The following is a 27,006-nucleotide window of genomic DNA, read 5'->3' as shown; positions in this document are numbered from 1 at the left end:
CCTAACCTGTCCAGGACAGGTAGTACTCTCGCATCATATGATGCTGCAAAATGACAGAAAGAAATAAGTGTGCAGTTTTGTACTGTATCCCCCCACCCCACCATGCCCAGCATAGAACGGAGCCTCCCGTCCCAGCTCATCCAAGTCAGTCTTCCTGCCTCTCTGCCTAGATGCTATGATCTCTCTGAAGGTGATTTTCTAAATTGATCATAGCAGAAGGCATCCTAGAAATTCCTTCTAGGTTGGCTTTCCTTTTTTCTCAGTTTGTTTTTAACAAAAATAGTGGCAGCAGTTGCAGCCATTAGACAGGCCTGTGCCCAACATTTTACATATTGGCCCCATTGCATCCTGGGAAAATCCTGTGAGTCAAGAGCATCAGCACCACCTTATATATGAGGAAATGGAGTCTTTGAGAGTTTAAATAACTATTCAAGAATACATAACAGGTAAGTGGAAACACAGAATTCATCTGTGTGTTTACCTTACCTTGAAATCAGAGCATTTTAACCACTACCGTGCATTTGTTGTTTCTCATGTGTTTGTCCCTAAAGTTTATTAATTTTCAGAGAAATCATAGCTATTTAATATGAAGTTTATTAAAAGATTTTATCAAGACTCTACTTTTCATGAATTCACTGACTGTACAGTTTGATGTACTCTAAAGGAGGAAAAAAAAAACATGTTGTGGGATTTTTACCATTTTTCTGTATCACATGAACTGTAATGTAAAAGTGAAATATTTCAAATAGTTTCACTGCTTAGCAAATAAGTCATTATTTATTATTTAAAAGGAAACAAGTTCACTTAATAAATTTCCCTAGACAAGTTTTTATATGAAAGGAAGAAAAGTAAGCATGCTTGTCAAATAAGCCAAAATAGATTATTAACAATTTTATTATCAGCCACAGATACAAGATAGGTGTGGGGGGTGTAGGGAGAAAGCACAAGAGCTTAAAATAGGAGACCAGGGAGAGCAGCTGTCTAATCTTGTGGCAGTGTACGACATAACCAGTGATTCTCTCTAATTAGAAAATATGAAACCATAGACATGGGAAAGGAGGTGGCTAAACAGCCACAGCCTCTGTCCTTGGGTTCTATCTCAATTGGAGAGGGAAGGGGTGGCACATTCTTGTGGCTGCCTGGGCACAAAACAGCAGTCATTTACGGAGGAGAGCGACTGGCGCTCAGAAGGGCTCAGTGCCACGTGGTTAACTCCTGGGTTTGGAGCATCAAAGCGTAAGAGCCACTGGGTGAGCTGATAAAAGCTATTAGGCCATGCCAGAGAATCTTTCTGAAGGCTTTAGATGAGAGGGCAGATAAGCGTGGTTAGTAACCCAAGATTAAGGCAAATGGCACGGGATAATAAGAGGAATTAGAGGAAGGAAGCGGCAGGCCACTGATATTTCAAAGCTTCCTTGTTATTGAGCATCCACCAAACCTAAATGCAACAAAGGCCCTGCCTTGTGCTGAATAAAAATGACACACGTGTGAATTCCACTCTTTCTCAAGTGTTTGTTATGATTAACAAAAAGCAAATTCCCGAGAAGTTACTTAATCCTTAAGAGCTATTGTCATTATAATGTTCTTTCCAATTAACACAATAAGTGTGGGGATCTGATATTTCTGTTTGGTTGCAAACAGGTCCTCAATCAAAAAGTTCTGGAGGTGGGGGGTGACTCCCTGGCACTCCCCCTTGCCTAGCATGGGTGGGGACCTGGGTTTGATCCCCAGGGCCTCAAAAAAAGGTCCTGAATGGTCTTGACATACAGGCATATTTTAAATTGGCACCTATAACAGGTCTATGTCACACATGGATAAATGTTTTATTTGGTAAACAAAAGTGTCTGGAACATCTGCTTAGAAGCACTTTAACAGATAGACCTTCTCAGAAATGATTTCAATAGTGATGGTCGGTGGCTTATATATAAAATCTACAAAACACTGGCAATTGCATTTTATTTTATCTTCGTGTGTGTGTGTGTGTGTGTGTGTGTGTGTATAGTAGAAACAAATAACAAACAAAATTCACAACAAGCCACCAGAATAGGAGGCAACACCCCCATTTTTTTCAAATAAGGAAACTAAGGTGGTGAAGGATACAAACAAGGTCACAGAAGTAGTGGAGGAGAGGGCTGGACTGTGAGCCCAGATCTTCCAGTGCTTGGCTCCACATAACTGATACATCCTGTCATGGAATGGTTGGATGGTTGGTCGCTATTTTACGCCTATGTTAATCTTAGATACAAGATCCCTAAGATCCTTACTGGTTGACAAATACATATTTCATTTTATATAAATGATCACATATCAGAAGGCCAATTTTTACAGTGTGACACATTTTAAGCTAACTATATTTTTCTATGCACCTAATAGTCACCACACCATAAATAAATTTTCAGCTAATGAAGACTATTATGCACCTTGTCAATATGCTGTGCAGCCCTAGGATAGAATATCGAAAATGACTCTTGTTTTCAGAGCTTCATTTTGTCTAAAAGTGATAACTGCTGTGAAAATGGAATGAGTAAGCTTTAATTCTCTACATGGTCAAGAAACCCTGAATGTTAGATTTCTGATAGACCACAAGAGTAATTTTCTAATCACATGAATTTAGAATTTTTCAGATTTGCTGTATAACTGCAACAAAATTTTCTGAGATTGGCATAAACCAAAATAGTTCTTGTACAATCCCCTGTTTGGGACACACACAACAGGGACCACAGAACTCACTGGTGCTGGGGCATCTGTACTCATCTTTGTGCTGTGAGCCTGGGCATGATGGCAGTCAGTTCTGTTAAAACTTACTCTTGTGATGCTCTGAAACCTTCTAAATTGGTGGATGATGATTCTATTTAAAAGCCATTAATAATTTAAAACATGTATTTCATATTCAGAGAAAAAAGAGAATAAAAGAGAGGATCAAGAAGGTAGAAAAATGGCAAACCCCTTAACATCCGAGATGTCAAAAATAAAAAGAAGAACCAGGGAGTTTTTAGGGATTTAAAAATTTTGTTGGTAAACTAGGGACTATTTGCTTCTATATAATTGAAATGGAACCATGATTTATCTCTACAGCAAGTATTTATAATTATGTTAAGTATGTCTTGATTCTAGGTATTTTAGAATCACACTTGTTTCACATTTTCTTCATAGTGACTAGCACTTTTCACATTTTCTAGCACTCTGACCCAGAAATGACTCAAACATCTTTTACTTCTTTTTGATCCACCGATTTACTTTTTGCAGAATTACTCTCTTTATTTCATTACCACTACTATTAATTTTATCCTACCCTTCAAATGTAGTCACATATTGTAGACAAATATGTACAACATGACTGTTTGATATATATGTATATAAACACATAAATGATATATAATAAATCTGTGTATATCTATATACACACACATATTCCAAAGAAGAGCTACCCCTATTTTTCATTTATGTAGTCTTCTTCCTCAAGTTGTTCACACCCTTCTGCATACTCAGGTTCATACCAAATTCTCCAGACACCCCTGGACACAGACTATCCTACCTGCCTATGTGATTTCTGATGTATCCAGCAGGGACTGAGTTATAAGTATTATTGATAGTTTTCCAAACTTGAAAATATTAGACTACAGATGCCTGGACTCATGGGAATTTCTTTGTATGTTTTCAGTGATTTTTTGCTTCATCGTCATTTAGTTCTATGTCTCTTACTTTCTAGTTTATCCACCCTGAGAGGGAACTGGGTTATCAAACAATTATAAAAGAAATGCATTCACAGAGACATAACAAGTAATTGAGGGGAAAGAAACATACAATAACCCTGTTTATGCACATTTTTTAAAGGCCCATGGTTCATGTTGTTGCTTAACAATAATTTGTGGTGGGCCAAGGTGGAACACAGTGATATGACAGGCACATTGTCACCTATGGGCACACAGAGAGCCCACTGACTTCTAGCATTCAACACCTGCCCTCTGCTCTTCACTGAACCTGAGCAAGGCAATGGGTGTTTTTACTGAGTCATTTTAAGTCTCAATAGCTCTGGGGTCTCATCTCAATCTCACCGTTCTCCATTGTCCACAGATGAAGAATTCCATAAACAGAAAAGAGAAGATAGAGAGACCTGTAGGAAGATGCAAGAAATAAACAGACAGAGATTAAAAGACTGCAGGGCTGAAGGAGCTTGTTAAAAATGTACAGAGATGCATAAAGAAGGGGGAAAGTGAAACAAACTATATAGAGGAAAAAAAAAATGGCTGCAAGGATCATTTGAAGCTCAAGCCACACAGAGAAATGAACTAAAATGGAAACTCATGACTGAGAAATATAGGATAATAAGCAATCAGAAACATAAATATAAGCGTTTTTAATCCCTTAAATACTTTTTTCACCCTACGACCACTAGAATAAATTAATCACTAAATAAAATTATTCTGCAAAATGTAGCTTGAGCGTAAATTTTCATTTGCTTGCATTTCATACAATCTCAAAAAATTTGCATTGTCTGCATCTCATTTTTTCTCATTTTCTGAAGATTTAGTGTGTGTCTTCCAGATATATTATAGTTATGCATATTTAGCATGGATAAACAGAAACATATTTGTAGGCAAGTTCTAGTGTACGAAGACAAAATTGGTTTCAAATAAAATGCTAGCAATTATACAAGATTAAATATTTTAATAGTTAAATAAGTTAAATTTCACCCAAATGTTTAGTTTTTATTTTTGTTAGGTAATTCTTAAAATGTGTCTCTTAAGATTTCATTATTTTCCTCAGGATTTGGTCTAAAGTAAACTAAGACAATGCAGCATCTCAGGGAACTTTAAAAAAAAAAAATAGTATTCCTAAGATTCCAAATTATGGCTCAGACCCATCAAATTTGTGTTCCTCTTTCCAAAGTATAAATTCCTGAGAAGTTACCCAAATAGAAAGTTACCCAGACTCCCTTGTATCTAGATGGGAAAATGTTGCTTATTCTACCCACAGAATATAAGTAGATGTATCAACTGAGGGCCCCGGGATTGCCTTGTTAGCCCTTCTCTGACTGAAGTCAGTTGCAAAGCACCTGTGTTAGGAAGCTTTCCATCACTTTAACACAACACCTGAAACAGTCAACTTATAAAAAAGTTACCAGGTTCATTTTGGCTCCCAGTTTTGGAGGTTCTCATCCATGATCAATTGACCGTACAGCTTTGGGCTTGTGACAAGGGAGCACATCCTGACCAGAGTGGGTAGCAAAGCAAACCACTCCCCTCAAGGCCAGGAAGCAAGGAAGTAGAAAAGGAAGGAGTCTAAGCCCCATAATCCCCTCCAGGGCAGTTAAGTAAAGACTTCCCACTGGTCCTCAACTTCTGAGTGTCCCACCACTTCCCAACAGTACCACGCTGGGGGGCAACCTTTTAACACATGGACTTTGGGTGCATGATGAAACCACACTGTGGAAGGAATCTGGGTCGCAGGATCCACGTGTGGAAATGTGACTGGTCCCTGGCCCACCAATCACCAGGGACACCAAAATGGGACACAAGGACACCAACTTTCTTACATGAAATAAGAAAGAAACTTTTGGTTGTTTAAAGCCATTCAATGTTTGTAGTTTGCTTATTGTAGCAGCTAGCATTACCCTAAGTAATAAAAAGATGAAAGAAGGGTCCCCATTATATCAAGAGTTCTTTTTTTTAAGCTCGCTTTTACTGAATTAGTTTAAATAAAATAATGCTCATTGTTTTGTTCTATATTATTTGTTTTATGAGACAAAAAACATAAAATTCTTAAAATGATGTCCCAAATTATAATGTCAAATAAAAATAGATTTTCATCTGAAAAAAATCTTACCTAGAAGAAAATTATTATTCAGACTTACTTCCTAGATACAGAGCAAAGATAGATCCCATGATTTACTATTTTGAAATGCAAAAATCTATTTACACTTCTGAAAATTAGCAACAAATAACAAAGCATAGTTGACCCTTTTCTCCCCATGCGGACACATACTAAAACATGGAATGTTAAATAAATACTATTCTACTGAGAACATGCAACATAAACCAAATATACCCACTTTGGCATGGTATATGGGAATTACAGTCAAAATTTTCTTGAGCAGTAAACACACGTCTTAGAAAGAACTGATGACATGCTATACACTGGGTCTAGTCACATTTCTGACAATTGCACAATAAGAAATGGAAGAGATGAACATGGACACCTTCGATCACGAACTATTGCTTCTACTATCGAAAATTGCCTCCAACATTTCTGGTTCAATTAATAGTAATCATTTTACTTTCATGTCTGGTAGTTGAGTGGACAACTGGTTTTCAAATTGTGTTCTCTGGAAATCAGAATAGTAGGTGGAAAATGGGTAAGATTATAGACTACCTTAATCTCACTTACTTCAACCAGATAATTTATCTTTTATTTGTTTTATATACATTAATCTATTTAAAATTATACCTCCATAGCTTTAAGATAATTTTAAAGTCACGACTCTAGTCCCTATTCATACTTCTAAGGCAACACAGGAAAAATAATTCTAGCAAATAAGGCTAATCTTAACAGGAAAAATATAAAGTTGATAGAGAAGCCAATACCGATGGCCTGGCTTCAGTCAGAGTGGTCAACCCCAAAGGCAGGGCCACAGAGGACATGGCACAGCAGCTTACTGGCCCAGAGGGAAAGGTGGGGAAGAGGAAAAATAGAGGTGATGGGCTAAGCACCCTGCCAGTTTAGAGAGATGATATGTCGTTGTCAAGAGAGTGATGAGGAGGACTCGGCTCCCTGAAAGGTCACAAAAGTCCACAGAGCAGCAGAGCCCTGCAAGCCCTCTTCAGATTGTCCGTTCATAAGGATTCATATTCCCAGCGGAAATGGAAATGTTACAATCTTTTATCTTTCAGCTAAAAAAGTGAAACTTTTAAAGAAATAAGCCTTTGTACATTCATTTTATATTGACTAATGTATTTTTCTTAGACTACAAAGATTCCTAGGCAGACTCCTCTCCAGGAACATGATTCTTAAGTCAATGCACTGACCAGAGGCTCAGGAAACGTGCTCAAGGGACACACATTCAACCTTGCCTCATATCCCTCCTCCCGTATATTTCCCCCCAGCTCCATTCTCCAAACTCCTATAAACAGAAAGTTTCCACATATTCCATCCGAAATACAAACTGTCTTTGAGTGGCATCTTTTCTCTGGGTTTTGCCTTTGATATTTGTGCTAAATTGATTTCATAGAACTAGAAAAAGTCTCTGGACTCCAATCTGAAGGCTGAACCTAGTCAAGTCCCTGTCACGAGCAGAAAACAGAGGAGATCACTGGTTCCCTGTGGGATTATACTTTCTCAGCAGCTGAAGAGGCTGTTGAATTAAGGGAAAGTTCATCTTCCCATAATCTTAGCAAATAAAGCTCATCCATATAGATTTAGTAAAAGAATTCTTTGAAAACTTGGTTAAGCTCTTGCTCATACACCAAGCATCCTAAGGATATTTCTGCCTTTGCTTTGTTCTGTCTTTCAGAGGAGAGAAGGGTGTCAACTTTATGCTCGCTTCTGTCCTCTAAAGATGTGATTCTGTCCTCAGCCTGGATTACAGCACATCAAAGCACCTTCCATCACTACAACTTCAAAGTGTCAGCCTGGCTTAAAGAAAAAGATCATTACAGAGGATAATTTAAAGGATAAGTGATCTGTCCACTCTTCTGCATTCTAAAAAGGCTGTCTGCAATCAGGTCAGACCTCTGGAAGTCCACGAACATTGACCACACTATCATAGGTACTCATGAAGCGACTTCATGGGTCATCATATTTGTACCTTTGGCTTTTATCAAAACTATTTTTGAAATTTTTTTTTTAATCATCTGAATTTCAGGAGGGTATCTCTACTAATGTTATGAAGGTTACTGTCAATTTTATCTGTCAACATGACATAGAGTTCATTCATTTAACCAATGTTTATCAAATGTCTTCTCTATGCTAGACATCATCATAAGTAAAGGGATAAAGATATAAGCATGCATAAAATTCATACTCTCTAGAGTCTAAAATTGGGACAGCACAAGAAGTGGAGGGCCCTACCCTGGAACAGTACTTTCCCCACAGACCTTCCCCATTCTTGCAGGTCTCTGATCCAACATTCTGCCTCCAAGAAACCTCCCTCCTTATCTAAGGAGACCTCCCACCCCGTGGCTCTCCTTCCCTGCCATTTTAACTATGTGGAAAGACACAATATCTTCTAACTTCAGTCTTTCCAAATATCTGTATTCATGTATTCACACTCAACAAATTCTCCGAAGGAATTAACACTGTCCACTGAACGTTCTAGAGTGCTCCCAAAATATTTCTTCCAAATCTCTAACACAAGCATCGCTGAGCATTGTCCGGATGGTCTATCCTCCTGAAGGGACCCAGAAGCTTCTAACCACACACGAAAGGCTCCCAAGGCCTCTCGGCCTCTGTTGACCTTTTGCTTTTTATCAACTCTTTCTCTCCAGGACATTTCCTTAACAGAAATGGCTCATCAGAACCGGAAGGGAAGGAAACTCCATTGGAAGACATAATTTGTGATTAAAGAAATCAGTCAATTAAATAAAATAAAAGGGTGCTTCTAGTAGTGATGGGAAGACACAAAACTGGTCAAGTAGAAATCACTTCAACCACTGTATCTCTCTAAATGTCCCTTTCACGTTATTTTCACAGCTGTCAGAGACATCCGCACAAATCTCCCAAAAGAAGACTTGGGGGGAAAAAAAAATGAAAGGAAAGAGAAGGGGGCGGGAGGGAGTTAAGATTTAACAGAGAAAGGAAATGTTTATTCCATCAAATCCTCATGTGCATTTTAAATTATTAAATCTCTAAGAGCACCTGATTTATGAACAGGATAACACTGCCCCTAGCCAGAATCATTTTTAATAAAAAGCAGGAAACCTCCTGAAGTTCATCTCAGATTTAATATCAAACACAGCAGCCACACATGAACATTTCTTCATAAAACACAAAAACAGCATGGTGCGAACCGCTGGAGCCACCAGTGGGGAGTCCAGAGAAGGAAAACACAGGACGTCAGAGCCCTGGAAGGAATCTGGCCTGGGAACCCCAGAGGAGCCGGCTGAGAACACACACTGCACCCCAGCCACCGCTAGGCACGGAAGGGGCGCCTAGAAGACTCCCCTCCAGACTGTCCAGCAACAGACAGCACCGTCCTGCTCTTCCTCCGTGAGAACTGCAGGAGCAACACCCTGGGCTGCTGGCATGAGTTTTTATGCATAATTTAGAATGTACCAAGTGGGAAAACAAGGCTGGTGAGGAGATCAGCTCACACTGCCACTCCCAGTTTTTAAGAAAAGTAGCAAATACCTAAGAGTCAAGAATATGATTACCTATTATAGATATCCAATGCAAAGAGAAGAAAGACGTCAAAGAGGAAAATGGATCTTCTTTCTTTCTTGTGTATATTGGAATCCGTGTTTTTCATTGTTTATTATCATTTTTATAATATGATAAAGGATTATTTCTCATGATTATAAGTCCAAGTAGTTGGATAAATATTTAAGAGTTGAATTTGTTCATGGTTAATCCCTTGTGGGGCAATGTCAATGACTGCCAGGATCATAAACAAATGGTTTGATGTTTCCATTGATATTGGGTCAATACCTTGGCATTTGTTATTTTGTCAAAAATAGCCTGAAAAATATAAAATTATTTTAAAAGGGACTCTGTTAAGAAGTTTAGGAGGTTAAAAGGTCAAATGGGGGAAAAAAGAGAAAAACTGATGTAATTGACAAGTATTTTGGAGGTTACTTTAACTAGTTAATTTTTTTTTAATGTGAAAGAAGAAAGAGAAGCTAAATTAATAATTAACCATAATATGCACAAAAAAGATATGTCTGAACTGTAAATATATAGTCACATACATAGAATGTATCTTTATAGAGTGTAGGTTTTATTATGAGAGGTAATACATTCAAGATAATTTAAAAAACCATGAGCTTTGACTTTGAAAGAGCTACCAGATTATCTCCATATGCATGTAAAGCTAAGAATAGAAATGCTTCCTCATTCAGAGTTTCCAGTCAATGCTGATTTATTCAGAGAAAAGACCAATAAGTAAGGCCACCCTTCCCTTCAGCTAAGAAAAACAAAGTTTAAAATTCATAATAATAAAATTGCATAGTAAGTGGAAGATGTATCAATAGAACAATCAACAGAAAAGATTATCTTGGAATACATCTTAGTATATAACATAAAACTTAACATAATATCATGATGAGTATCCTAAGTAAAAGTATCATGAACTAAGACGTAATATGATCATTGAATAATGCTGGGATATTGGAAAATTTGGTGTAAAATCAGAAGTCTATATCATATCATGTAGGAAAAGGCATTACAGATAAATAATTGAATGTAAAAAAGAAACCAAGAAAAACAGACCAACAGAAAATATGGGTGAGGTTTAAATGAACTAGAGATGGATGCAGGAAAATTTGTGGCCATAAAAATCAATACACAGAAATAAAAGTATTTACTACAATTAACTACAAATTCAAAGGTTGATAAGCCAAAATCATAAAGAAAATAGAGTGACATCAAAAATTAGAACAAACTATTTGCAAATAATGAGAGATAACGACTTAGGGCTGAGATTGTGGCTCAGTGGCGGAGTGCTCTCTTAGCACGGATGAGGCCCTGGATTCAATCCTCGGCACTACATAAAAATAAATAAATAAAATAAGGATTTTGTGTCCAACTACAACTAAAATGTAAATTTAAAAAAAAAGAGAGAGACAGAGATAACAACTTAATATCAACAATACCCAAAGAATTCTATATTCTATTCTATATTTATCGCCACATGTAGCTACTAAACATGAAACAATAGCACCTCACTGGTGATCAAATAAACGCAAGTAAAACAAGTGAAATTTTTGTTTTCAACTAGCAAAGACTTTTGGTTAAAAAGTAGACACTCAATGCTGCTAAGAATTCTCGGCTATTGCTATTGGGAAAAGAAATTAAAATACTCACTTTGGAAAGCAATTTGGCAACACAAAAAGAGACTTTTTAAAAATTTATTGCCTTTGACCCAGGAGTTCTCTGCTAGTAATCTATCCTAAGAAAATAGTTGTTATGCATTTTCCTAGCATGATAAAGATTTAAACACAAGCTATGTGTGGTGGCACACGCCTGTAATCCCAGAAGTTTGGGAGGCTAAGGCAGGAGGATCACAAGTTCAAAGCCAGCCTCAGCAAAAATGAGGTACTAAGCAACTCAGTGAACCCCTGTCTGAGGATGTGGCTCAGTGGTCGAGCGCCCCTGAGTTCAATCCAAAAAATAAATAAATAAACACAAAATGTATAACCAGAATTATTAAGAAAAATTGTAAATGTTTTCAATGCCCGAGAGGCAAATAAGTACACACTGGTGTACTATTAAAATGGTGTTTAGTGAAATTTTAGTGTTACAGGAAAATTTAATGAAATGCTAGGAAATGACAAAAGGCAGGACAGACCTATAGTCACATGAATAATCAATCAGTTGAGTTTGGGATGCAGCAAATCTAGACCCCAGGGCACACTTTGAGGTACTTTCCAAACTGTGAATATGGAATCAAGAGCACATACACAACTGTGGCTCCTTCCATGGGTAAACAGACAATAAATAAACAAGTAAATACAGAATATAATGTCAAAGTCATGAAGAGAATATATACGCACATTTGTCTTGAGCAATATGACACAATACATACACACACGTGCACACATACACACCACTGGAGAGAACAAAATGCATAATCACAAGTGAGTACTTTATTTGATATGATTAAGTGGCTACGGGTGATTTGAAACCTCGACATAATTTCTTTTGGCATTTTAAAACTTGCCCATCTATTATTACTAAAAGAAAGGGGGAAAGCTGTTGTAGTGTTATGTTGAACATCCTATGAAAATAATTTTCAATCCTATTGAAAATGTTACTCTAACTTCTAGTAGGATACAGGATACATAGACATTTTTCTTTCTGGCTCTTGACTAAATGGACGACTGCACCACAACTACTGTGAGGAGGTTTGAGTCCCAGCCATTTAAAAGCGGAACACATAATAGTGTCCCCTAGGAGAATACAGGAACAAGATAATGAGGAGCTCCTGTGCCTCTAGGTGTCCTTGGAGCAGAGGAGCGTGTGGAGTAGGCAGGCCAGGTTAAGAGGGGAGGGAATTCCACTCAGCTATTGCAACAACAGGCGCACGAGGAACACTGTCTTTGGAGAACAGGAAACAACCCCTCTGCTAGTCACAGGCTTGCAAGGTTTAAAAAGCACCTACTCATCCAAGTGGATGCTCTCTCCCTTGCCACAGTTTGCAAGTCAGAGTGTGGGCTGCCATGAGGACGAACAGTTCCATGGCTCCGAGAGCAACATCACAGAGTTCAATTTGTAGTTCCTTTCTCTCAACATTTGCCACTTGATCACCTCTCCTTGGCAGGAGCACACTGCATCTCAAAGATCAAATAGCTAAACACTTGCATACATTTAAAACACATTTAACCTTTCTTACCCAAGACCTCGAGCCAACTACAAAACAGGATCTTAGAATCCATTACCTCCACTTGCTATCTATCTCCCTTGTTTCTTCTGTCATTTGCTGGCTAAAAACAAAGTCAATCATGTTTTCTATATCAATTTCTCTCTTTCCTGCCTCAGGCCAGAATATAAGGAGTGGAAGTTTGACTGTTTGACAATACCAATAACAGAAAAATTAAATATTGCCCCCTAAAGAGATATCAAAGCTATTTTAAGAGCCAGCATATCTGTCCAGATATTAGAGACAATAAAAAGTAGCTATTTCCTTCTAATATCCTAACATTTCAGTATTTCCTAATCATAAAGTTTCTGTTTTAATCTTGGAACCAAATGACCTTCATTAAATGACCTGGAATAGATTACTTACTTCTACTAGCCTTAAGACCCTCTTTCATTATCTGTTTGAATAACAGCTTTAGAAAGCTGAATGCAGACAAATGTTAATGCTTTTACACATTTTTAAAAGCAGTTTTATTCTATTCTCAAATGACATACAGGTCACTTCTAATGATTGCTTTTTCCCCCCAGCTAATTTCAAGGCTAAAATCTTGCCACAACCATCTCTCTTGGATTTGTATTCACCAACACAAAGTGTTTTCAAAAGAGACCAGAAAGGATCAGGATTTTAGCTTGTAAATATAGACAAATTAATCCACCTCTATGGCTTTAATTTCATCTTTGTCTTTACAAGAAAAGGGATGGGGAATTGGATGGCTACTTCCCCTTCTATCTCTAACATTGAAGGCCTTTGTGATTTATTCTTTCAAGGTCAAACTTACTGTGGTTTTAACCATGACAATGAGTTCCTTTAATAAACTCAGCTATGTAGATGTGTAATGAAAGAAGGTAAATAGGTATGTGCAGGTATGATGTAAACTGAAATGATTTTGAAACATAGGAACATTCCTACCTCCCCTGCTCTCTATCCCTGAGAGAGAGACCATGATTGTGGACTATGAGAGAGGAGGAATAATGGCTTATGAGAAGCCAGCAGAAGGAGAAGGGACTTGAGATGCCCAGAAAAAAGCACTGTGTGATTGGCTATCTCTGAATTCTAGAGGCAACTTTGCCCATAAAATCATACATTCTAGTCTTTGGTCTCTCATTTTGTGTTATATGACTACATATTTCCCGTATCATGGCCTGTTTTAGTGCTATGCCATAAACTTCATTTCATAAGCAATTTTCCATATAGTATTGCATAGCTTAATATATAAAACAGTGCCCCTTGTATTTGATTCAGAGATCACAACTAATATGCAGCAGTATTGATTGCTGCTAAGATTTTTGTCATAGACCAGAAGTATCTGTTCCACTTCCATAATTTTAATCAAGAGAAAGAAAGAAAGAATTTAATGAAAGGAAAGAAACAGAAAATAGCACAGTTGTAAATATTTAGCCAGGAAAAACATATGATTAAAAAAAAAAAACATGCAGCTGTCTCCTTAGAAAGCTAATTACAGAAATATTATATGTTTTTGTAAAACAATCTCTAATGTCAAAGATGAGAAATGTTGGACTCTTGGAATGAGATAAATTCTGTTTCCCATGGCAAGGTATTTCAGACCTTGTGATCATGGATATCAAACCTAACACTCAATTGATGGAGAAGAAAAGAAAGGGCTTCCTCAATTTCACAAATGCTGCTCTGATTATCCTGGAGGGGTTGCAAATGAGCTATCCGCATGCTGCTTAATAACAAAAGTAAAAAGCAAATGGTCTACCATTAACTGAGTGTCCACTTGAAGTAAGGCATTGTCAGACAAATGAGTACAGTATTGCTCATTCTCACAACTCTACCCAGTTAGTAGTTGGCAAGAGGAATGAATGCATACTTTTGAAAAATATTCACAAAGATATCTCCCTCCCTCCTCTCGGCAGCCAGCATAAAATTATCAATAAATAAATGTAATCCTAGCTGGATTACTGGGAATGTCTAATAATTAAATGTAGCAGACCTGACAGTGAAGATCCATTTCTGCCTATGTCTATGCTCTTGAGAAATATAATATATCATAGAGTAAACAACTGATATAAACCTTCTGGACCACAGTGGTTTACAGACTGCTGTATACCTCTTATGGGCATAAATGATGAAAAGAGCAAACAGAATTAGAGACTCACCAACCAACAAAGGTAACAATCCCTTAACAAGCATTATTAACACCGATGCTCCTCCTGGTGCACTCTGGGATCACAAGAACCCATATTTAAGGTAAGTTCCCTGGATTGGATCCCATAACCAGAATCTGACCCTAGGTCTTCAGATCTAATAACTTAAGTTCCTTCCTTGACGGATACCAATCTGAACTCATTTCCTTCATCCAAACTTCCTACAACTTCCTGAGATTAACTCAGGAACTTTGGTCCTGCTTAATCTCCTAAACATCAGAAGATCTAAACTGGACACAGAATCCCTTTCTCTTTTTCTGTTTCCTTGACACTTAAACTTCTCTGAGACAGCTTTGCTTACGTTTCCACCCCTTGGCTGTGCTCCCATGATGATGTCCTCTACTTCTTGAACTTGAAATTTGTGTCTCTCTGCAAGAATCATGGAACACGCAAGAGTTGAAAAGAAACGAAATTTGCTATTTATTGTACGACACCCTCCCTGTGGCCAGTAAGCCAGAGCTCGGCTTTTCACACATTATGGCATACCAAGTGCTATGCCACAGGTTCACAAGAATAAATATCTCCAGAACCAGAACCAGAATCCTAGCCTGTTGACTCCAAGCCTGGAGCGATTGCGACACCACCGGTATGAACCTCCTCTCTCTGCTTATCTTGCCAGTTGTCCCAGGCTGGCTCCTGGCCTGAACTGGTAGTGTTATTGCCCTCTCCTCCTTAGATCTACACTTCATGTAGAATACTGAGTCATTCCAAGCCAAATCTTAAACATATTTTGTTTGAAATCTTTCCAAACTCTGACGTGGTATTCTATTTGATCTTCAAATCTAGCCTGGGGTTTCTTTCATCTCGCTAGTATGCGGCATTTCCCCATGCCCAATGACACAAGCCTGAACTACAGTACTTTCCTCAATATTGGATCCTATATATTCACTATATCAGAGCTAGAGGCAAACCTATGCAATAGTATGTCTCAACTTTTCAACCTGAATATCTCAAAAGTTGTCACTAAACAATAATCCATTTTATTTCTCTTTGAGAATTCCAATGCTTAATCAAATTCTCATTTCAACATGGTTTTAAATGTAAACTTATTTTAAAGTAAACTATCTTCACATTAGTTTATCCCATTCGCTCTTCCCAGTAACATGGAAAATATATGATAGTATCTTTTAAATTTAAAACGAAGAAAAGACCACCCTATACTTTTGCAGAGGATATGTAAACACATATTGACTCATCCTTTTTTCCTCTGAGCAATTTAACCTCCATCTCTGGGATGGGAGTTTCTGGTTTTCTTTGACAGGATGTCTGTCACATCCTGAGTCGTTTTGTTTGACTTTAGCAATAGTTCAACTGGAGGAGGCAATTAACTTCTCAAAGATATTTTCTTTTATTAAAAATGAGTACTTGAAAGAAGATAAAATATGTCATAATTAACTACAGTTGTCTTTAAACTGCATATGTGTCCCAACCAAAACAACCCTGAACCTGCCATCATAATCCTCTTCAAGCACTGATTCCCATGCACCAATCACTCACAACAGCACCCTTCCCATTGGCTCCTGGATAAGATCCAAAGTTCTCATGATGGAGGCTAAGGCTTACCATATACCAACATCCACCATTCTACTGCCACCCCTGGTTCACAGATCCTCGCTTTAGTAGAAGTGTCTACACGATATTCCCTGAAACCAACAATTTCCCTAAGGCTTTGTGTAAATCCACACCCTGCCTCAGACATGGCCATTTCTCTGTTCTGCTTTTCTAGGTCCTATTCTTCCTGTAACTTCCTTTTCTATAACAAAGTCACTTCCTTAGCCAGGAAACCACGGTGTACACTCACAGATCACTTCTGCTTTACCTCCCAACCAGACCAGCCAGTGTCCTGAAAAGAGTACAAGCCCTGGGCCAGACTAACATGAAGTACAATCCTGATCTTCTCACTGGCTTCCTACGCAGCCATAGAAGGACTTCATTTCTCTGAGCTTCAAGCTTTTCCACCACAGGACAGAGATAACACACATCATGTTATTAAAAATAATCTGAAAGACTACCTTGATCCCGAACTCTATCCATGAGTTAGATTTTTTTTTCAAAAAGCTGTTTTTATTTTTTAAAGAAAGCCTTTATATTTTAAAATTAGGCAAAAATTCCAAAAGCCATCTGGGAGTAAACCTGCATGCTCCTATTTTGTATCAACTCAATAGCTTCATTTCTGGAAAAAGTAAAAAACAAAATGTTAAAATATGTGATGCCAGCCACTCGGATCAGGACCTTGTTTGTCAGATTTCATAAAAGCGTTTCTTGGTAAGATAGTGAACTTAGAAATAGATGACTGCAGTGGAAATACAAACAGTCCATCTATTATATCAGCACTGTCAGCCAACTGTGTCACAATGACAATATGGGTGTGGGCATACAAATATTTGGTTCAGAAGGAAAACAAATAATCTGCCAAGACATTCATTCCGATCATGATGTGTGAGCATACTGTCACCTGAGGAGGCTGCACACTATAAAATTAAAAAAAAAGCAATTCTCACCATTTCATGAAGCTTTTAACTGCTAATAATTGGGCACTCTGCTGATGGTGCAGAACAACTTTTCAAGCTGATTAATAGGTCACGTGTGTAGAAAAGGCACCCCTCGTTCATAAAACAATTCTGTTAATCCTCTGTTTTTTTCAAAGATTGCAAAATGTTCTAATCTTTGAAGAATATACATTTTGGTTACAGATGGTGCTTGTATATTATTTGTTGAGCTCATTAACAATTTTGAATTTCACATATTTTATCCTCACAACCCCAAGAGAACCATAATATAGGGATTATTATCTTCCATTTAAAAGTGGCAAATAAAGGATTCGGAAGTAATTTAGAGGTCTGTCCAAGGTCAAACAGCTTGTTAGGAAGAGGCAGGATTAGAATTTTGAATTTTCCTGAACCAGTGCTGTTTTCAAAGACTCAGTAAGCAAATATGTTTGGAGTTCATAAAAATGAAGGCCATCTTTTGGTTCACTTTAGGAGGTTATATTGGTAATACAGTTTTGACTTGTGCCCATACAAATTCAAGAATTGCTGATTTTCCTAAGTATACTGTTAAACTGAGTCAACATTGGAATAACTAGAACAAAATTATCAAAATTATTTCTGGGAATGGCATGTGTGAATATAAGACTCAACTGCATCTTGTCTCTGTTCTAAAGAACAATTTATAACATTATTCTGTTTCAGTGAGAATCTTAAACAACACTGAAATTGTATGATTGTCCAAGCAGCCAGTAGTCTACAGACTAGATTTTAGTGGTCTAAGTACTTTTTCACCAAGTATGAGCCAGAATGTAAAAATTTACTTCTGAGCCACATTTTGGGCACAATCACCTGAATTTGAAATAAATACACACCTAAAGAAGAGTGAAGGTAGCTCATTTGCGTAAATAAGAATATGGATGAAGGGAGCTACAAATGTGTGAATGGAAAAACAGGAGTCAATCTAATGACTGACAATCCTTGTTAGGGAGCTACTTCCTTTCAGATAAGAGCAGATCAAAAAGCAGAGTCAATGTTTGAATACACACAATAGGTTAGACTCCAGAGATTCTAACTCTGGAATCTCTGATGTGCTTATTAATTCCTCACATGGGTTACGCCTATTGCAGTCAAAGACATTTGATGCACATTGCTTATGCCCTGTAACCAAAAATTTAATTGAGGTGAAATTGGTGATAGCAGCTGGAAGGTTACTGGTCAATCTAGTCAAGAGAAGAATATGGGCAGCCCAGTTCAAGGAAGCTGTAGCCAGTTTTTCATCTTTTATGAGAATTAACTGTTTAAAGACATTACAAAGGAAATTGTACGTCTGGTTGAAACTAGATTAGATGATCTCCAAGACCCCCTCTAATTCTGAAATTCTGATTCTTTCTACTCATCTCACCTATTGGGGTTTGTTATTTTTGGCTAAAGGGAATAGAAACACAGGGTAAAATTAAATTAGCCATTGTTTTTGCTCCTAAAACAAGTTTATTATTTTGGACTCAAAATATAAACTTCAGTAAGCCTAAAATTAGAACTTAGAAATATGAAAGGAAGTAAAACATTCAAAAACAGTGCCCTTCAAATTTTGCCTCACAATGGTATCGGCATCCTGGGGGGGAAAAAGGTAAATGGCTTCTACAAAGCACTTGAAGGATTAATATCTGTCTTCTCCAATTACTCCATGATAAAATATTCTAATATAATCCTATAATTTCTGCACCACTTATTTGACACTTCAGCCTTACATGAACAAACTGTCTTGGAGCCAAATGTATTTTTTATGCATATGTGAAGCTGAGAAATGCAAGAATTTTGATCCCAAGGTACATCAACCACGCATTTCATTAGGGAGAAATTTTTAGACTGAACAAAAGCAAGAAAAGCCACTTGATGACCTTCTCTCCGAACTAGAATCATTTCACCTCTGTAACATCTGGCCAAACACTGGCCTTTTATCTGCAACAGTGCCCACCCTTGTAAAATTATACTCCTATTATGGAACACATTTAAAAGAGGATTTAACAAACTTTATGCCTGTTTTTAGGAGAAAAGTACAAAATAGAAGAGTTTTAATTTAGGTGTCAAATTTTTCAACAATTGGTGAGAAACAGTGTCATGTTTTAAGATGATCCTGGTGATGCCTGTCTTCCTTAATAAAAGGAGGGTTCATTTTGCCAAAGGGAAAATCTTTGTAAACTTGGCTGCAAATTCAGTTTTACAATTTATATTACTTGTTGAGCTCATTAACATTTTTGAATTTCACATATTTTATCCTCACAACCTCAAGAGAACTATAATATAGGAATATCACTGTCTATTTAAAATTGGTAAGCCAAGGTTCAGAAGAAATCTGCCTCATAATGGGCTTGGAATCCTTAAGCTCTTCTACTAGGAGACCTCAGTTTTAAAGAATTTCATTTGGCAAATACATCTACAAATTAAATCTGTTTAATAATCCAGATCTTTCTATATGCATTTATTCACAGTGATGTAACTTTTTTGAAAATTAGTTTACATAACTTTAGAACATGTATCAGCTGAGGATTTGTAGTAGAAACTTTGGAAATATTCTAAGAATGCAGACCACATTACTTGTAACAACATTAACAACAACAACAACAAAAATCACACAATTTTGCTATAATCCACACACAAGTTGTCAAAACATTATAGATTATTTTCTAGCAAGTTTAAACCTATTAAGATTTGTCTCTTATAGAAAACTGCAGCTTTAAAATAGCAAAATACAAGACAGAAGGACTTCAAATCAATCATTAGCCTTCTGTCATGCATCTCGCCTACAACACATTTAGGCAGATTTTTGTTTTGTTTTGTTTTGCTGTGTTTTTAATCTGGTTAACAGTTTTATATGGCCCACAAGTAACAGTTTTATATTGCCTGTTATTTATAAGCCATATAAAGCAGTGTAATAAGGAATTAAAGAATCAATAAGGAATGAAAACAAATACACTAAAGCTCTTAAGACTGGGACGTCTGAAATGAATGCAAACTAGAAGATTGTTTTGGGACCACTGGGTTCAATCTGACCTCTCACACTGCCTTAAAGGTCTCCTAAGTGTTCTTTACAACCAAGTTTCTCTTTTTCTAAGTTATCACTGGTACAAGGTGTGATGACTTTGAGGCATCAATTAATATAAATTGGAAGCAGGCAAAGTATTAATTAAACATGACATTCTGATTATTTAAACCTTCTATTAAAGTTGATTATTCAGAGCATGTTGATAGCCTGCTCTTCAAAAATGACTGATGATATCAAGCTTTACTGACTTCCTCTAAGTCTACTATTTCCAAGTCTTCAGAACAGAAGGAATAAATGAAGTGAGAAGAACACGGGGAACAAGTCTAATAGACAAACTGACTAATCTCAGACCCCCAAGGTCAAAGCAAAGCAATTCATTTCTCAGCTTTCATCAACACAAGACACAATTTATCAATCTAAGAACGGGACTATAAACATACATCTTAATTATATGTTCTTTGCACTGTATAACTTTGCAAATAATGGGTTGTATATTCAAAAAAATGTCATAAGGCAAAACTCAATATATTTGCAAAAACACTGTTAATTTTTTAAAGTATATATTCAGTCATTATTACTATACATGCCATTTGGAGAAACAATGGCATTTTTAAAATTTAGATATTCCTTGGGATTCTATGACCTTCACGTTATAAACTTTAGACATTCATATCCTTCAAAATACTAATCTTATTCTAATACATTCAAATGTGGAGCCAGTCACCATACTATAGATAATTATTAAAGGCAATATCCTTATGTTATTATAAAAGTTCAATGGCAATTATTATACTTGAGAGATTGCTATTTCCATAAATCCAAAGCTACTTTTGGAGAAAAAAAAAATATTTTAAGCAAGGCCTGGGAAAACGTCTCAATGTTATAAATGTAATCACATGAACAGAGATTCTTGTCCAAGTTCCTCTCTCTCTCTTGTTACAACACTGAGGGCAAGTTTTTAATAGCAACTCGGAAATTGTTTTATAGAGTAATGTTAGGTAATTTGAAAGATTTCTCAAAATGAAATTACATGTACAGGGTAGTTGATCAAGATTATGAAACTTGACTCTGCATTCTATGTATTTTAAATCACATTGCTATTTTCACCAACCTAAATTAATTATCGCCTTTTCCATTAGGTCACGATTTGGGAGAGATTTTATGGCCTCCATGGAGGAGGATAGTGAAAGGTGTTGTATCGTTGGCTGATGATTCATTACACCAGCTGCCCGCAAGTTGCAAGTCGCAGCACACCTGGAAATGCAGGCTCGTGACTGATGGGGAAACACATTCATCTTGGCACGTCACAAAGGAGATGGGATTGTAATTATTCTCCCTCGTTACTAAAGGTATTTTGGAGCCATATCTACCTACAAAATAATACAAATTACGCATCTGGACTAGCTCCACATGATTGTACCATCTGTTCTCAACAGTCTACCCTAAATGTCTCCCCAAGTATTTTCTGTGTTTTAAAAATAAAATTCAGTTTTTAAAGACCTAAACTGATCATTAACATTGTCAGGAGATGTCATTTTCAAAATTAAGACTAATGCAAATGCTCAAACCCTGAGTTAGTTTGGTTGATAAATACATAACACAACATCAACCTTGACTGTATACTAAGGAGATTCTGTGCATTTCCTATATTTTAATTTTGAGAAAATAAATGTGTCAGCTAAGTTTTACACAAAATATTTCATGTAGGAACTAACTATTTGGGTTTTCAAATGTGAAAGAATGAAAAGTCGTCAAAGGCTTCTCTCTTCAAACTGTTTCCCTGTTGCTCATTACATTGACCTCAAAACTGAGATTCTTCCCTCTCCCCCAAAAGTCCCTTAGCTTAAGACCTTAAGAAAGTATATAAATTCAAAAGGGTTCTAGATAAATTTATGAAGTTTGTAAAAATGAAAATTTCCAGAAGTTAATAATATCTCATCTAATATAATCACAAGTAATAAACTCTGCTTTTACTATTAGTTTTAAATTATTATAAAATCATATAGCTCATGTTTTTCTCTTTAAAAGGTAGGCTTGTTTTCTCTAAATATAAAATGCCAATGAAATCTGTACACAAGAATCAGAGAGATCAGGAAATGCATAGTCAACTTCAGTACTGAAAATGTAGTGCATAGGTTTCAATATGATATGCAATAATTTTTCATATTTCTTTCAAAATCACTAAAGAAAAATGTTTTCTTAGAATACTGAAACTTGGATAATACTATTATCTGAATAACAGTTTACCTTTCTCTAAAATAAGAATATATCAGTAACAGTAGTAAAAAGAATAATGTAGAGGAAAAGTGACAATCGCTAATCTAAGTACTTGATACATATTGACTTACCAACACAACCAGAGAGGTACGTGCTGTTGTTCTGTTTTTTGAGATAAGAAAATTTCTTTGCAACAGAAAAACAAAACAAAACGCTGAATCACATCACTATCACTATTCCTTAGTATTTGTATACATTGAATCATGGACATTATCAGTGTGAGAAACTAAGAAATGAAATTAAATTAAGGAAGAAAAGAATTAAAGAGAATTCTTGACTGGCAAGGCACTCTGATAGAATATATCCAAAATTCAGATAGTAACAATGGCAGAGAGAGTTTAAAAATATACTTGATGTACACATTAGTAATGTATACATGGCAAATAAAATTAAAGTAACACTAAAAAAGAATTTGATCTACATCTCTGAGATACTATTGTAATAAATGTTATGTTGTAGGTCCATAAACCTACAATTTGCCATGTTTTTCCATAATAAATATTCCCTTACATTAGATTTTAGAAGTGCGTCTCTTTAAAATGTTTTCAGATTCAAAAGTTACAGTCCTAATATAGTTATTTCTTTCACATATGGGAAATCCAATAAATATTTTATGTAAAATCTAGTTAAGAGCAGTCTTTTCTCTGTGTCTCCACTTATACACTAATAATTCTCAAGTAATTCACCTATTTTTTCTGTAAACATTAGATTTTACTGTCATAAGTTAGTTTATCATTTCCAGGTAATGTTAAAACTGGTTCCTGGTAAATAGTGTGTTCTCTGCCTTCAATTCCAGTTATAAATATGACAATACTATAATAAGTTGGTCACATGTCTGAATAAAGTAGCTTTCTCCACAATGATATTACATATTGGTTTGCACAACAGTTGAGTCAGTCATATTGAAGCATCCTGTTAGCATTCATTGCTGGTGTCTGACATCCTTCACCTGGCCAGATCTACCTCCTGACAGCCATCTCCCAACAGTTTACTACCTCCCAATACACCAGGTGCCAGAATTCCTTGGTCCATCTTATCTGCATTGACCCTTAGGCATCTTCTCTGATGTCCAGGTTATTTCATGCGGACCTGCCTTTGTACTTGCTCCTTTTCCTAGAAGTCAAGCAACCTCTACCCCCTTCTCTTTCTCATTAGTTACATGGGAAACACTAATTAATTCAAGACTCTGCATTAGCAGCATCCCTCCAGATAGGGTCAAGTACTTGCTCCTTTCTTCTCTGCCACACCGAGTAAGTACCCTACTATGGTATCAACCACACTGCCACCTTTACTTGTTTACAGCTTTGACTCATTGACTAGAAAATGAAATCTTCAGAGACAAAACTCATTTATCATGGAAGATGCTCCAACATGGTTGGAGCATAGCAGGTATTGAATAAAAGTAAGATGAATTAAGTAACTTTAGAGTTTATATTTTGCATTCTGCTTATTAAATTTTCCCTCTTTTCCCCACAAATTTGCACGTTGTTTTTCTGTACGAAGTCAAATGTTTATGGGCAAACATGATATTAATTTATATTTCTTAGCCTGTGTTAGAAACATTATGTAAATCACCATTCAATCATTCAATCATCACATTGTTATTTAGAAAGAAAAGGTAAAATAATGATTCAAATCTCCAAATTCACAAGTTCCCATGATATGCTACATGTATTTCCTTGCTTTCATTTCTCTTTTCCATTAATTATATTATTTTATTTAATCAAATAGTTATGAAAAAAAGAACATGTATTACTAGAAATAAGAACTTTTTGAGCTCAAGCTACACTTGTGTCTGAGAGTTAATATAAGTTCATTGTATGTGTTTATGTAAGACAGGTTACTAACATACAACTCTATTCTTTTTTAGGTTATAAGGAAATAGTATTGAATATATAATTTATAATTAAGTTATTTACACATAATTTATGATAATCAAATAAATTGTATGTGCCTAAGATAATGTCAATGACATTGGTGGTGAAGATGATGGTGGTAACTGGCCCCCACTAAACTCCCTCTTTGGCTCTGCTTTTTCAACTAGGTAATCTTACATTCTATTCCTCATAACAATTTCAAAAGAAATATGGCTACTTACTTTTCAGGGTTGTCTACTTCTTCCGTAACAAAATTGAGGTAAAACCTAAAAGCATACAAATTAGCAACTATTAATATATTTTACCACTGTAATCCAAAGTTTCACATTTTAAATATTTAAAATTGAACACAGATTATGAAAACTTCATTAAAAATACTTATAGTACAATGAAAATATCTAGCAACAAAACCCCCATAGATTATGAACACAGATTATGAAAACTTCATTAAAAATACTTATAGTACAATGAAAATATCTAGCAACAAAACCCCCATAGATTATTTTTCTATTAAGCCACACGTGAAGTGCTTCTAAATTTAACAGTAAGGAACTGAGAGTGGAAAATCCCCTAGTTTCTCTGCAGTGCAACACATGGGAGCCAGAGGTGGAGTTAAGCCCAAACTGGGAGGTCAAGGGGAGATTTTTAGAGGAGACATCCCCCAACCTGAGCTTCAAGAATTCTTAACATTTAGCCTGGGTGCAACGGTGCACACCTGTAATCCCAGTGACTCCGGAGGTGAGGCAAGAGGGTCACAAGTGCAAAACCTCCCTCATCAATTTAGCAAGGCCCTAAGCATCTTAGCAAGACTCTTTCTCAAAATTAAAAATAAAAAGGGTTGGGGGTGTGGCTCAGTGGTGAACCCTCCTGGGTGGTAGCCCTGGTGAGGAGGCGTGAGGTCTTCCAGGCTGAGTACAGAAATGGGTCAGGGTGGTTATGCCCAGCGACACATCAACAGTTTAGCATTCTGCAGTTCTGGTGTAGCAGAGGAAATGGGAAGAGAACTTATAAGACGGCCTCTGCCCCCTCCAAATTCAGAAGTGGAGACATATATCAAAACTTACAGTGCTATAAGACAGTAGCATTTCTAGATTTAGGGGACTGTTATTGACTTCCTAGACAGAAACACAGTGTACAAGTCGGAACCACAAATGGTAGAATAATATACATTTCAAAACTTCGGCGGGGGGATAAATTTCAAATGTTCTACCACAAAAATAATATTTGAGGTGATGAATATGTCAATATGCTCAATTTAATTATCCCACATAGTATTCATAAATAATAACATCACTTTATAGCCCGTAAACATATACAACTCTAATTGTCGATTTGTAATTAAAAAAATAAAAATGTGATAAATCCTCAATTCACACGTCTTCCTTTCAGGTTAATATGTTCCAAATAACCTCACGTCGCAGGACTGTTCTTATTTTTTTCCACATAGGCCTGTTAATTTCAGGCACATCCGTAGTCTTTGCACCATAAATCACCAACTAAAGAGCAGGAAATTTTGTACATTTTTAAGTCTACAACACTTTCTGGGTCTTTTTATATGAGAAGAAATATTCTGGGCATACCGTAGGTTCCTTTCAAGCTCCACAGGATTGCAAGTATCACCCAAATGTCGGGGCCCTAGAGAAATTTCCTTCACTCTATGGCTCTCTCAATCCTATATGGGATTGTCTAGCACTAGAATCCTGGAGTTTGTTTTGTAATCTGAACTGACTGCTAGCTAGCCTTTAAAGCCCTCATAGTTCTTTATTCGGTTTTCACAATGAAAGGCTGAGGCAGATTCCATCATGAAGTAAGCATAGATAGATGACTAGAACATGGAAATGGGAAAACTAAGGGACCATTAAGAAAAGAAAAAGAAGCAAACAAAGAACTCACTATCTCTTCATTTAACTAGGAAATCATATTTTCAACCTACTCCTGATATCTTATTTCTCAGAAGGTTAAAAATAACCTTTTACATGGGTACACAGGAGCACAGTTCTTGATGTACAAATTCTCTACATTCTAAAATCAATGGCTGGAATATTAGCCCATCAGCTAATGTGCTTACCTCACAGCCTAAAAGAAAGATGCAGAAACCTGTCTTGCTCCATCTTCATGGAAACCTTATCTAAACTCTTCACTAGTTCAAGGTGAAGCTGCCAGCAATTGGAAGGACTATGCTTTAGGCAGTTCTATTTGAAACACTGAGAGAAGAGTAGCGATAAAGGCGATATAAAAGGTCAGTAGCCAAGACATTTTTTAATGACTAGAAAGTTAAATTTCTAAAAATAGAGGTTGTCATTATACTAGGAAAGCAAGCAACAGTCAGTGCATATATCTGGAATATGTTCTTTGAGAGACATTTGATGTGCTTGTTATAAGCCTCAGGCAATAGGAAGTACAGGAAGAAAATGAAAAAAAAAATCACACATGAAGAACTGTTTCTAGATTTCTTATGTCAAAGATGGCCAGTTTCTATATAAAGGTTCCTTTAGAGACTAGTCTTTTCCAACAATATTAAAGCAAGAAGGGGAAACAGTTATGAAGAAAGAATTTAACTTCATATGTTTTCCATGAT

At 36.4% G+C, this 27,006-nt stretch overlaps 1 protein-coding gene across 1 annotated transcript in view; it reads right to left on the bottom strand.

The window, feature by feature from the left end:
* The window catches only part of Slc7a11 (solute carrier family 7 member 11), a 64,849-nt gene that overhangs the window by 13,501 nt on the left and 24,342 nt on the right, over positions 1 to 27,006 (bottom strand). Inside the window, exon 6 of the mRNA XM_076865001.2 lies at positions 24,650 to 24,694. Within this exon, the coding sequence (XP_076721116.1) occupies positions 24,650 to 24,694 (45 nt within the window). The remainder of the gene's footprint in view (positions 1 to 24,649; positions 24,695 to 27,006) is intronic.

This window comes from Callospermophilus lateralis, chromosome 8, assembly GCF_048772815.1.
Source record: "Callospermophilus lateralis isolate mCalLat2 chromosome 8, mCalLat2.hap1, whole genome shotgun sequence".
Taxonomy (NCBI): Eukaryota; Metazoa; Chordata; class Mammalia; order Rodentia; family Sciuridae; genus Callospermophilus; species Callospermophilus lateralis.
This window is presented reverse-complemented; position numbering and strand designations above follow the sequence as displayed.